Source organism: Anoplopoma fimbria, chromosome 18 (genome assembly GCF_027596085.1).
Source record: "Anoplopoma fimbria isolate UVic2021 breed Golden Eagle Sablefish chromosome 18, Afim_UVic_2022, whole genome shotgun sequence".
Lineage (NCBI taxonomy): Eukaryota > Metazoa > Chordata > Actinopteri > Perciformes > Anoplopomatidae > Anoplopoma > Anoplopoma fimbria.
Window position 1 is genome coordinate 2,275,777 of NC_072466.1, and position 15,291 is coordinate 2,291,067.

At 37.5% G+C, this 15,291-nt stretch overlaps 1 protein-coding gene across 1 annotated transcript in view; it reads right to left on the reverse strand.

Annotated features, from left to right (window-relative positions):
• cnksr3 (cnksr family member 3) overlaps positions 1-13,226 on the reverse strand; it is a 36,573-nt gene extending 23,347 nt beyond the window's left edge. Inside the window, exons 1-2 of the mRNA XM_054619039.1 lie at positions 13,046-13,226; positions 224-387 (exon numbers count right to left, since the gene is read on the reverse strand). Coding sequence (XP_054475014.1) covers positions 224-387; positions 13,046-13,097 — 216 coding nt within the window. The 5' untranslated portion in view covers positions 13,098-13,226. The remainder of the gene's footprint in view (positions 1-223; positions 388-13,045) is intronic.
• Between the last annotated feature and the right edge of the window lie 2,065 nt (positions 13,227-15,291).

Genomic DNA, 15,291 nt, shown 5'->3' on the forward strand with positions numbered 1-15,291 from the left:
TGAATGCAAATGAATGTGGTTTTGTGATTCTCTCATGAGTGACGGTATCACAGAGAGCAGAGTGAGTCAGACACAAGCAGCCTCCTCCTGCAGATTCAAACATGGACAAAGGAAAACTACCAACAACCACAGGAGTTTCCATCACGGTGGATGTGTGCCCACTACTGTTTATAACAACAGAGGCGTTGCTGTTGGATGCTATTGGATGCTGTGTGTTACTGACCAGTGCACAGAGCAGATCCACGGCCTCCAGCACCAGCTCCTGGTGTCCGACCCGCGACAAGCCCAGAGACAGCAGCTCCTGGTGGGACATCCTGAGCAGCTTCTCCCCGTCCACCTGCTGCTGCTGGAAGGACGGGACGTACTGCTGCAGGCTGTCGTCCAGACCTGGAGGGACGGACGGAGACACGGCACACTGAGATCGGACACCATGGAAAGAGTCAAGACATTCACACAAACGTTTCTGTGCTTTCGTTGGGTTGTTTTGGTTTTATTGACAGCGTTAAATAGGCAATTAAAATAGGACACAGGGAGGAAGAAGGATGTGACGTGAACTGCACATGTGAGAGAGAGAGAGAGCACGCGATACCAAGCAGCTGAGCTTCAGTGAAAGTCATCTCTGTTATGATCCATTCTAGTTTGACAGCAAACAGAGCTGCTGAGTCAACACGGACTTATTGACTCTTCCTGCTGATCCATCACAGCTAACACCGTCCTGCCACCTCACCACACCTCTCCTCGGGATCTCTGCTGCACACAGAAGGTCCCAGGGCTAATAAATCTAGCAGTAAAGTTTTTCCAGAGCTGATGAAGGAAGTAGGGAAGGAGTGAGCCGACTCTCCTCCTTCTCGTCTCTGCTGAGAGTTGCACATGCTAAATACCGACCAGGCACTCGCTAGAAAATGATGTCGGGCAAAGAGAAAGTTTATGAGGTGAAGCACAACAAGCATTTAAATGATCCAGGACTAGCAGATGAGACCTGGACCGTTGCTGGACTTTCAGAATCCCGCCTTCGATCCCCATGACCACATGTGACTTTCGAGCGAGACACCGCCAGCTCCAGCAGGCGCCACTCTGTGCCCGACCATGAACTCTGACCTCTGACCCCTCTGTGTGAGAGGCGGCAGCAGGAGACGAGATAAAAGGAGTTCCCCCCGCTGGATCAATGGAGGACCATCAACCGAGTTCTACCATATGATTCTACTGACACACATCAGTACGACACAGTGCTCATAAAGGAATGACACACTAAAATAAACGTGTGATTTAAATGTAAAATCTGCATTAAAAGTTTGGTTCAGTAATTCTTAAATTAATGTTTTAAAAACTTCTAGAAACAAGTGAAAAAAATGACCTTCTAAAGTCAGAACTATCATAAAACACATCAACGTTGAGTCAACAGCTGAAACAACTAGATGATTTGTTAAATGGTGTATTTTTTGGAAGCAAACATGCGGAAATTGTAGGTTCGTTAGATCGTTCAAGGTTGCTAATCTGATTATTTGCTGGCTTTCTTTTAATGTAAATTAAATATATTTAGATTTTAGACTGTTGGCTAAACAGGAACAAGCAACGTTAAGATGTCACATCAAGCTCTGGCAACTCGTGATGGACATTTTTCAATTATTTCTGACATTTCTTCCGACCAAATAATTAAATCAGCCAAATAATCAAATAATGAAAATAATCATAATTTGCAGCTCTTGTTATTTGTATTTATATAGCAGCAAACAACTTTTCTCTATGTAAAGATACAGAATAAGGTCTCTCTCCCTGTGTGTGTTGTAATCTGAGCTTCCATGTGCTTTGTTGACATAGTCCGACCTGCCATGTGCCTTTTATTGCCGTTAGTGCACGTGAGCTTGCCCAACTGGTTAGCCCATGCCCGCTGCTCTGCACTGCTCTTAAACGGCGGTTACAGCTGATAACACAGTCCAGACCAACGGCGGCGTTCCGGGAGCAAAGCGCCCAAAGTCTGGTTCCCCCTCAGGTAAACACTGTCAGCTCTGTCAGCATCGTCAGCTGCAAGCCACCTGCTCGTGTTGAGCTGTTGAGAGGCAAAATATATGCTCTGAATCTCAAGTTTAGCACCTTTAAGTCTTGTTTTGTCTCATTATTATAACATAATAAAGCAAATATCAGTTATAAATTGATGGCAAATGTTTAAAAACTGAGACTAAAATAGCAGCTAGAATAAGGGTATTGATCACCGAACAAGCTACATTTGTACATTTGTGTAGTTCACATTGTTCCACTCCTAAACTACACGTTAGTTTGAGAAAGCTTTTGCACCAAAGCGTCCACCAAATGGCAGACCTTATGAAGCTGTTAGCTCGGGGCCAATCAGCTGGCCAACAAAATGCCTGAGCCGGTGAGAACGGCGGAGAGGAAAAACAACTGCCTCTGCATGTGGTCACTAAAGTGTCCCGGGGCCACTCCAGGACTCCCGTTTGTCTCCAGGAGGACACGTAGGACGACAGATGGCCGACACTCAGCAGGGAGGAAACATTCCTCTCTAACTAACTGCTGATGGCACACCTCTGTGTTGTCAACAGCTCACACCTCCAAGCACCAAGAATAACACTCTGAGACTTGAATCGTTTTGTTGTGTTCCAAAGGGTAGCGAGCACTTTTGGCTTCTTATTTTGGTCTTTTACAGTTTATCAAACTGCAAAATAATTAATCTGCATTAGTCAATTATTATTATCAGGGAGAGAAAATGTGACCTGCAACAACTTTGACAAGCACTCGACCATTTAGAGTCCAAACATTCTCTGTTTCTGGCTCCTAAAAAGTGAATCTTGGAGCTTTTCTGTGTCCCATATGACACTAGAAGAACTTCTGGACTGTTGGTTAGCAGTGTTTCCCACAGGATTTTGTGAAACTGTGGGGGGTGGCCCTACGACCTTCTAGGGGGTGGGGGGGTCAAGGGGCAAGCTCACCCTGAAGATTACGTTGCTGCTGAATTTTTTTTAAATGCATCAATCTTGTGCACTTTACGAGCAGAAATTAGGAGGCCAGATCTGTGAAGAACTGTGTGCGCTTGTAAACGATGTAATGCTCTTGTTTTAGCAGTGAGGCCTGTAAATAAGGACATTTACTTAAGTACAATTTTGAGGTACTTGTAGCATACTTAACTTGAGTATTTTTTATTTCTTTATACTTTTTTTTTACTCTATCTTGGACATTCTGCATAATGAGTATACTTTTACTTTTGGTACTTAAAAGTATATTTAATACTTTAGTACTTTCACTTAAGCAACATTTTACTTGAAACAGAGTATTTGTGCTCTTGTGAATAATTGAATTATAAAACATTGGTTGTAATAATATGACAGAGCAAAAAAAGTCACACTCACAAAGCATGGTAAACGAGACGAGATGTCAAATTGGTAATGACAGTTGAACAAATGACTGCATGATAACATCAGAAGTCCTCAACGTCTACACTACAGATCTCCTTCTTATAGTTTGTTTTGGTTTCTGCTCCAGCAAGCATATGTCAAGTAAGAAAACGTGTTCTGCTTCTACATGTTCTTGGAAAGTTGCCCAGATGCAAACTTTCATATGATATTCCCAAACTTCCTCAGAGAAATATTCAAACTCCCTGCCTTGAAAAACTCCAAGATAGAAGCTGTGAGGGTGAAAACACAAACACATATTTCAAAAGGAAACTTTCACTGTTTGTCACGGCTGGACGGCGGCTGGTCCAGAGCTTGTGGTCAATCAGGAATGTGTTGGCGACAGCCGGGATCACATTACTGTCACCCGAGGAGGCCGCTAATCTCTCAGCTGCACAGCGGGCTCGGCTGGATGTCACGCGACAGCCAAATCAGCTGCTAATGAAATAGCGCCACAACGCCGGGCCAGGCCTCCCTGCAGAGAGCGGAAACGTCCAGCAGCAAACCTGAGCTCCTGTTGAGCGTTTACATGATTAGTCCTTCAACACAAGCAGAAACACCGAGGTCACGGGGGATAATGTTGATGGTTTCAGGTCTAAAATATCCAAAACAAAGGTCCAAAAAAAGGCTTCAGTCATGCAGACTGTAATACAATGTTTAAGGAATTCATTTATACTGTGGAATAACCTGAAATAAAAAAAGGAAAGGCTTCCCGGGTCAGGCACAGCGCCAACATCCATAGCTGGATCCAATGTTCCCGTGAGAAACAACATCATTAATTTATGTGACAGTTGAGACATTTTTTTCATTCCACATTTTTGAACGCTGGGCCGAGCGCCAAACCCGACTGTTGGAAATCGTCTTCAATCGCCTGGCAGGCGGTTTGAGGAGCGAGGAGGATCAGCGCTCTGAATACTGCTGAGCCGGTTGTGTTTTGGCTTCGGAGGAGCTTCTCAAGAAGCTGGATTAATGAAACACAGACACAAAGACAAGACTACCAACAAGTTATGTGACAGTAAGACGGTTTAGATCAACTTTATACCTTTAATATTGTTGTCAGCATATCATCAATCATATCTTTGGAGATTCCTTGTTTATGATAAATTGAAGATGATTTAAACAAGTTGATCTGCACTTTAAACCTTTTAAAGATCCCAATACTTATATAGAATATAGACTGGAGGTGTAGTTTTTGTTCTTTTAAGTCACTCAGATCAAAGACACCAACTGTTCAACATGATTGAAGCCATTAAAGATATTTGATCAACTTGCAAATGACAAAAACTAAAGAAAACCTTCTGCCTTATACATTTAATTGGATGATTCAATATTACATTTGATTTAAGTCCTGCTTTCTCAACAACGGCGCCAAATAAGAGGATAATTAGGGGATGTTACTATAATTTAAAACACCAAAGCCAACCATGTCTAAGATCGTCCCTCAATACTTTCTGACTTCCTGTTTGTGGCTCTCAGCTTCAAACCCATTGGTTCCTAGTGAAAACATAAATATATAGTTATATTTAAAAGGCTCATGTTAAGACTAAAATCTTTACAGCTACCCTTTGTATGATTTCCAGAATGATGAAAATTTGGGAATAAACCACATGTATTTCCAAGCTTTCCAGAACTTAAATCATCCTAAAAATCTCTCATGTTCATGAACATTTATCACAAATCTGAATCTAATCAGCTGTGAGGTCACAGCACAGTCCACATGAGAGAAAACTGCCCGTTTTTAATCTTTGCACTTTGTAAAGCACTTTGAAACCGGCCTGTTTGTTGACAGAATAAATTGGACTCAACATGAAAGCACACTGGAGAGTGATGAAAGTGCAAAGACACTCTTTAACTAATTCACTGACTTCGTTTCAGTGAATGTCGAGGCTCCAAACTATACTTGTGCTTTTTCTTGATTACAGTGATAATATAATACCTCATATAATAAGAAATGAAATGTCTCATAACAGGAAACTTTTCAATTTAGTCTTAAAAAAAGACCAATACGGATATTTTTTGGGAATTGCATGTCCAGAAGCACCACTTCCCAAAGTTTACTTTTGCCACAGATGTAACAGAAGTTGATTCCTCGCCTGTGGTCTCGTCTCTGACCGGTGTTTGCAGACGGCTCTGGGCCTTTGCCCTCCTGTCAGTCAGCCGGCGGTGGGAAACTCTCTGTGTACCGACGGGCAGCAGCAGCTCGGGGTGAGAAAGTTTGACTTCTTTCTTACTGCGAAAAAACTAAACCGCAGGATCACCTTGAAAAAAAAATACCCAGATAATGCTACCTGCTGATAAAAAAACACTTTACCAACCACAAAGTCAATCAGCCTTCATGTCATTTGCTAAATCTAGATTTTGAGAGATAATTGGTTTACCAATATCTGGTATCAACCGATATCAGGAAACCCGACAACCAGATGAATGTATCTGATAAACGTATCTTTTAACAACCTGACCTTTGTTGACATAGTCACATTTATGGATCTCTTAAATCCTGTCCTGACAGTTACTTAAAGTATTTATGATTCATTCTGACGATAAAGCGGGTTAGCCCATCCGGCTGCAGTCAAACACGTGAGGAAGTCAGTAAAAAAATAAAAGAGCTGCAGGTGAAACTCCAGCTGCTCATAAACAGTCCACTTAATCATTTGTCAGAAAGATCAAAACAAACATGTTGGGCCTCATTTTACACGGCGCTGTGACAAGACACCCCGCCTCCAAATACACAAATCTCTCTCACTGACAGATCTTTTCCATATTTGTCCTTAAAATGTCAGAGAACGCTATTATAATTCCCCACAGGCCTTATAACTGATGCATCAAATATTAAATATGTATTTCTTGTAGGATGCACGTGTTTTTATTGTTAAAAAGGTCAAGAATTGGTTGCCAATTTCTCAAAATGGTTTACGTAAATTGGTAAATTAGTATATTAGTTTTGAGTTCTTTATTTAATTAATTAGAGTCAATTCTTTATTCTTAATCTGACAAACAACTTGATGATCATTTATATTAATTCATTTAATCTAAATATTAAACGGCGACCATATTTAAATCAGCTTCTTTTAACCGTTTTCACAATAAAATGTTGAAACAACTGTAGTTTTCATTCTCCGTTTAGAGATTAAACTGCACATGAACATTTCTCTGCATTGTGAAAATGTCCCGGCTGAACTCTGAATCGCCTGTTCACTGCAACAAACGGACACGTGTTGTGTTGTCCAAGCACAAAGACGGAGTTCTGACCCGACACTCCCCGACCGAGGGCAACAAAAGGAATATTTACCCCACCTCCACCCACAACAGGACGAGGGTGGAGAGGAAAAGTAGCAAAAGAGCACTGAGGCTATTCATAGTTTCACTGGGCCTCTGTTAAACCCTGCTCTATAACACACACACACACACACACACACACACACACACACACACACACACACACACACACACACACACACACACACACACACACACACACACACACACACACACACACACACACACACACACACACACACACACACACAGTTGAACAAACACTATTCAAGAGGAAAAAGGATTTCCTTGAGCAGATTTGTGCTCAGAAGTCTTAAGAAATCAAACAAACAGGAATTATGGGAGTTCACTGTGTTCTGAGCTGGGCTGAGCTGTGGTCCCACTTTAACCAGTAACAGCCCGACGCTGGTGCGGATCTACTGGAGCGGATGGTCCACACTGCCTTATTGAAACATCTATGTCTAACCTGTAAGCTTTGGTAGAGGAAGGGCTGAACTATTCATTGTTTTTCCAAAACCGCATATCAATTATTGATACGCATTCCTGCAGACCGTTTAAGATCTACTGGCCTGTTTGTTGGCGGTGTGCAGAAAACTACAGGCTGAAAAACATTGTGCGATTAAAACATAATAAAAATCCACTTTGTCAACGTGTTAAAAGGAAGAAAACACATTAAAATGATTATTAGACCTCATGGCAACATACAATGTGCTTTAAGTAAAACAGAACAAGAAAACACACAAACTGCACCTTAAACATGGTAGTATGCTAACATATAGAAAGGATGTGACATTGTTTAGCATGCTAACGTTGGAACGTTGTAGCGTTGGAGAAGTAGAAATGTTGACTTCATGGTGAGATTATAAATCCAAGTCAGAGTCCATTGAGTTGCTGCTGGTGCAAACATAACATTAACTGATTTTGCTGCTTCAAAATAAAATAACATGGGACTTTTATTGTGAAGGATTTATAGGAAATTAAATATCCGATCACTTTTCGATCAGGCTGGTCTTTCACGTCACTATACTCTGTCTGATGTGGACCAGCAGGTTTTAATCATTTGGTTATTCATGACGCTCCGGTTGTTGGAGCCGTGAGCTCTGACGCAGGTTGAACAAATCTCCCAATCTGCTTTACTGGGAACCAGTAGTGAGGCGTTACAGGAATCATGGTGATGTCAGTTACCACAGAGTCCACTGGTGTCTGTCTGTCTCACAGCAGCAGGGACATGGGAAGGTTTTTATAGGTTGTGTTGTGTTTTTTAATACTAATAAACTTTTTTTTTATAAAAACAATTAAATACTTTTTGGAGTTGTTTTGTTTTTTACTGTTTTTTAGAAACAAAATAAGCCATTTAAAGACATGTATTTCCATTTGGTTAATCCAATTATTCTTTTTTTTTATTATTTCGTATTATAGTAAATTTGCATTACTGTTATTAGTCAATATAAGTTGGTGAATCAATGATAATAGTTCAACTAATAATTATTTTCATTATCTGTTAAACTGGATTAACGGACTAATTGATTGTTCTATAAAATGTCAGAGTATGACCTATCATATATAATTGAGTGAGAAGTTTGAATCAGATATTTGTTGTCATTTTTGTAGTTTATGTATGATCATATCTCCAGAGCACTGATTGTTTCAGCTCTACAGGAGTGTGAACGTGTCTCCGGACACTCTCACTCCTGAACGACGTCGACGTTCGTCACTAGAGGAGATAAAGGCAGGAAGCGGCGCTCGGTGGAGGGAATCCGGACGTTTCCTCTGATTCACCCTCAGCGGCAGCAAAGAAAGATTAGAAAAGATATCTACTGTAAACTACCAAAAGTGATTCAGATCTTTTACGTGAAAGTACTAATACCACACTGTTAAAATACTCCACTACTTTTACCTTCTGTGTGTTTCTGGTGAGAATTTAACCCACAACCCTGGCAGTGTTTAGTGCCTTGCTCTGCCTGCTAGTCTACATATCCGACCACGAGGAGGACGTTCTCCTCCCACTGAACAAACAACGTCATCAGGTGAACACCGCGGCTCGTCCTTATCAGAGCAAAGAGCTTCTGTTATCTCGTCTTACAGGATGAGACGCTTCCCATTTGGATTCATTCCAGCTGACGAGCGGCCTCAAAACACAAAGCACTATGGGTAGAAGAAGACACGTGTAGTTCATGATGGTTAGAAAGCTTAGATATGATGCTCTTATTCAGCAGTTTCTTTCTCCGTTATCTAATGAACTCCACAGAAGAAGAGATCGATACTGAGATCATGTCTCCGACCAAAAATCAATCGATGACCGTTTTCCAGTTCTTGGTTCTGTAGCTTTTTGATTTTCAGTAGCAATCTAGATCTCATAATTTCAGATATCACGTGTTTTATTCAGAGGAAAGTTTTCAATAAATACATCTAAAATATATTTGAATATCACATAGGTACAATCAGCTTTAGAAAATGTAGGGATTTGATGCTTTTCTTTGTATCTTTGTAAAGGAAAAATTAAATAACTTACAAAAACGTTGGTGTAATGGTCTCTGGTGTTGCACCATGTGGCTCTAAAAAAGGTGTTTGTGAGTTTGATGCCTGAGGACGACCGACACCAGCTGGAGGTTTGATCACACCCATGAAATGTTATCATCAAGATGTTCGTGGTGAAACTGAAACTGTAAAGTTTTTACTATTTACGTGTTTTGATGGGAAGGTTTAGAAATAAAAACAGATTATATATATAAACAGATATTTCCAGCTGTGTCATATTTCTCAGTCTCTAAGTCTTCAAACTAAAAGCACAATAATGCAGAGTTTTTGCTTTTTTTTTACAATTTTGAGAAAACAGGTTTATTTTGCCAAAACATCATGAAGAGGGAGGAAGAGGAGGGTCATGTTTTACGACCATCTACTTCTACATTTCTGCCTTTGTCAAAGACGTGTTTTTAGTTGTTTTAATAGCAAATTACCGAATAAAGATATTTAAAAGTTGTCAGATTTGGTGGAACTCTAGGTCATGGACGAATGTGTTAAAAATCTTTAAAAAGGATCAGAATTTAGCAGGCTGGTGACACTTTTTTCCAGATTTTCCTCACATGAATTCTGCAAATATTAGCCAATAATAACGCCACTATCTGGTTCAACTTCTTATTAACAAAATCCATACGATGCTTCTTTTCTTTCTACACTCCCCTTCCCAGAGAGAACTGGATTTGTCACGAGTTCTCTACCTAACAGCCTGTGCTCTGTGTATGTTGTGATGTGTGACTGCACCTGTCAGACGAGCAGAGAAGAAGTATGTGGATCTGTCTGAGCACGCTGAGTGTGTGTGTGTGTGTGTGTGTGTGTGTGTGTGTGTGTGTGTGTGTGTGTGTGTGTGTGTGTGTGTGTGTGTGTGTGTGTGTGTTTACCTCTAACTACAGCTGTCTGGACGCTTTGCTAAGCTAACACATCCAAACATCAGGCAATATGTTCATTTGAGAAGTCATTTATTTAGAAATTTAGCTTTGGAATATTGTGTTATTCTTTTATCCTCCATCTCAAACTGGAACCAGCCTTTGCAATCTTTCAAATGAAACCTTTATCGTGCATTAAGTCCCTTCAAGATTGATCAAGATTTATTTAAGATCTTAATGCCAATTTGAATAGAATATTAAATAACTGAGAAATGAAAGACTACCGCAGCAAACCATGAAACAAAAGACTTTTCCAGGACATCCTGAGTGTGAAAATCAATCAATTCAATATACATCTACTCCACAACTTTCAATAATAGGGGATATTCTCAATAAGTAAACTTGGAGTTAGTACACCAAATATGGGTATTTCTTGTACTGTCAGAATTAAGGAGGAGTTAACCCCTGACTATCCCGGTCCTGGAATAAAGCTCCAATGTCTCTGATATTCCAGGATTATTCCAGGAATGAAGGATAAAGTGTTTAGTGGTCAGCTGGAGCGGCTCGGTGACAGCCGGCGGTCCGTGGGAACCGATTCCAGGTCAAACAGGAGGGATTTTAACGAGAGAACGACTGAACCTCCCACGAAAAGAACCTGTTGCTTGAGTCGTACAAGGAGAGCAAACACACACACACACACACACACACACACACACACACACACACACACACACACACACACACACACACACACACACACACACACACACACACACACACACACACACACACACCCACACACCCACCTATAGCCGGAGGCAGCAATAATTAAAATAATTCTGTAAACATTGCAACAGGATCAATGGTCACCATGGCGATGACAAATACATTAAAACAATCTAAATGCAACCGTAACATTTTCAGAGGATCTGCTTGTGAATATGATGTTTCTACATATTTTTCTTGTTTTTGAGAGAGTGACAGGAAACAGAGGAGAGGGAGAGAACGAGCTTAATTGAGCCCTGAAGGTCATGTGACTGACCCCTGTGTGTTTTTCACTCTTTTCACGCGGAACAAAAAGTCTGATAGATGTGGTTAAATGGCGTCGGGGAGGCAGTAAATTGTCACAGCGACCTTTTGACCCCTCCACACGACGGGAGGCCGACCTCCATCAAAGAGCCGGTATTGTCGGGGTCTTTATTGACCGGCAGCAACACTCAGCTCGGCTTTGTCTGGGTCGCTAAATGACATGTGTAATGGTATGTGTGTGATTGTGCTGGGCTGAATGGATGCTCGCTTTCTCTCAACAGCAAACTCAGCTCGTACAAAGATGGAGTGAAGACGAGGTATTTAGTTACCCATGATACCCGAGTTACTGTAACAACATTAATATATATTTTTCCCTCAGTTTAAAAGCCAACTTGGATTAAAAAAGACATGCAAGTATTGTTTCTGATGCAAAATGTTCCAAATATCTAAGTTATTCATTTAAAATAGATTTGTTCACACCATCATTTACTTTTAAATAAATTAAAAAAATACAGTTTTCTTTTTGCAGACTTCACAAACTAACTCAAAATGTTCCAAATGAACTAAACTAACCATGCAAACTTATACTCAACACAATAAATACAGCAAAACCATCACTTGACTGCTGTTTTGTTGCATGTTAAAGCATTATTTCATTATTTCCCCCACGGTTTCCAGTCCAGATTGTCTGGGAATCCTTCATGTCTTTAAGAAAAATGAAGTGATTATGAGCTGTTTTTTTCCCTCAAATATTATAAAGTAAGTATTTTGGCTTCAAACACTGCAACAGAAACAATTCTCCTCCTCCTGCTGCTGCTGCTTGTTCAAAAACCTCCTGGTATTTAAAACCGCTCTGTATAAAACCAGAGTCATGAGGCCTCGTCGACATTTTGATGTCTGATGTTCATTGGCCGGGCCTGTTTATTGCTTGATGACAGCCTGTAATCTAAAGAGGAATACCTGACTCAGTGCTGTGTGTAAATACCTTCAACCACAGAGTTCAACAACCAAACAGAAATATGACAAGCAGTAAAAAAGGCAAACAACCTGCAGCCTGTTACTGAACACATAACACCATCATTACATACTGTATAATATGGATTTACAGGTATTTAACTACAACTTAAGTATGTTAAGAGTATACTTGTAATTTCCATGGTAAAAAATTAAATAACGCATGAATGCTTTAATGTGTACAAACAACAGAAAATACCATTAAAACTATGACAGTGCTGGAAAGTATCAAAGTACATGTACTCAAGGACTGTACAATTTTGAAATACTTGTGTAATTGAGTATTTTTGGTTTTCTGTTACTCTTACATTACATTACATTTCCCAGGGGGGATTCACAATATATATATAGTTGTATATAAATTATTATAATAAATATTATTGCATATATATAAATTATTATTATAAATATTATTGCATATATATATAAATTATTGTTATAAATATTATTGCATATATATAAATTATTATTATAAATATTATTGCGTATATATATATATATAAATTATTATTATAAATATTATTGCATATATATATAGTTGTATATAAATTATTATTATAAATATTATTGCATATATATATATATATAAATTATTATTATAAATATTATTATATAAATATATATAAATATAAATTATTATTATTTAAAATATTATTTGAATATATATATATATAAATTATTATTATAAATATTATTTATAAATATATATATATATATAAATATTATTATAAATATTATTGCATATATATATATAAATTATTATTATAAATATTATTGCATATATATATAGTTGTATATAAATTATTATTATAAATATTATTGCATATATATATATATATATAGTTGTATATAAAATATTATTGTAATATTATTGCATATATAAATATAAATATATAAATATATATAAATAAATATAAATACATATAATAATAATACTCCTACCTTTCATCCAGTCCACCACTTGTTGCGGGCTCCACTGACGCACTGGCTCCATGTCTGCTTCCAGCTCTGCTCCGGTATTTAGTTCACCTCTCTCTCGTCCAAACTACCGACTCAAACCGGTTAACGGGACATGACTACCGGAGGAACACCGGAGGAACTCCCGTTAAAGAGGGACGAGCGCTGCGGTCCCGCACGACTGACTGTCTGCGGGCCGGAGAACACATGCGTTACCCAAGGGCGTTCTGACCACGCCCCTCTGACCCCTCTCCTCCAATCACAGGAGAGCATGTCGACGCTGTGATTGGAGGAGAAGGGTCAGATGGGCGTGGTCAGAACGCCCCTCTGACCCCTCTCCTCCAATCACAGGAGCATGTCGACGCTGCGTTCAGGAGCTGTAGGAACGACGGAATATAAACGCTGCATGAGATTTGCAGTGCTGTTGAGATACATATATATATATATATATATATATATATAGTATCATATGTATAACAATCATTTATATATATATATAATATAACATTATATATATATATAAAATATATTATTAAATATATACATATATACAGTATATATATGATGTTGTACCATATTCCTACTTTTCAATTTACACCATTTATCATGTTATACGTTATCATAATTTAACATTCATATATATATATATATATATATATATATATATATATATATATATATACATACAACATCATATATATACTGTATATATATATATCTGTATATATATATATATATATACAGATATATATATATATATATACTGTATGGTACAACATCATATATATATATGTATATTTAGATATATATATATATTTGTATATATATGATGTTGTACCATATTGCTCTGGTTTCTGCTTTTAGATGCTTGTTTACACTTATTTCTGGTCATATCTTATACCTATGTTGAATTATCATAATTTAACATTCATGTAATAATGTATATATATATACTGTATGGTACAACATCATATATATACTCTATATATATATATATATATATATATATATATATATATATATATATATATATATATATATATATATATGATGTTGTACCATATTCCTACTTTTCAATTTACACCATTTCTCATATTACATTACATTACATTACATTATCATTTATAGACGCTTTTATCCAAACGACTTACAGGAAGTGTATTCAACATAGGTATTCAAGAGAACTACTAGTCACCAGAAGTCATAAGTGCATCTCCTTTCTTAAACAAGCATCTTAAAGCATAAACCAGAGCAAAAGTATAGAAACAAACTAACATGAATACAATAAGTGCTAAGAGGAAGGCTCAGGGTAGTACTTCTTGAAGAGGTGAGTTTTCAGCCTGCACCGATGTTATAAGTTATCATAATTTAACATTCATATATATATATATATATATATATATATATATATATATACAACATATATATATATATATATATATATATATATATGATGTTATACCATATTCCTACTTTTCAATTTACACCATTTCTCATCAGTTACACTTGATCATAATTTAACATTCCATAGAAGTAATTTATTGTATTTCTATCCTGAATATACCTGTATTTCCCAGCTGGGGATCAATAAAGGTTTATCTTATCCTTTGATTATGGGTTTAATTAACACGCCTATTCCATCAATAAGTCAACGCGCTACTGTATTACTAACCTGGTTTATTATCTTGGTTAACCCAAACTTGAATTCCATAACATACATTACATACATTAACAAAATAAAATGTACGTTGTACCTTCAATGTTTCATTCATGCAATTCATTCATTATGACTTTATTGGAAAAAGAACTAGAGATGCATGATAAATCACTTTATAAGCCAACTATAAACTTCACAAAGTTGTTAACTAGAATGTAAGTTGTAATCCAGAGATATGGTTTCATTTCATGAATACAAAAGCTACACATCAAGACTTCACCAAAATACATATTTATCATTATTCTTATAAAACTTCACATTAAAATGATTGTAATCCCAACAGGTTTTCCCATTTCCTGTCATCAGCCGAGTTATTTAACCTCATGTAAAAATAAAAAATAAACCATCATTTATTTTATAATTTGAACAAAAATAAATGCTGCAATTTGTCACTTAGTATATGTAAATTTATAGACTTTGTGGTGATTTTTTTAAAGCCATTGAAATGAAACTGACTGCATCATTTAAAAAAAAGATATAAACAAACAAAATTCATAAATGTAACATTTCTTTT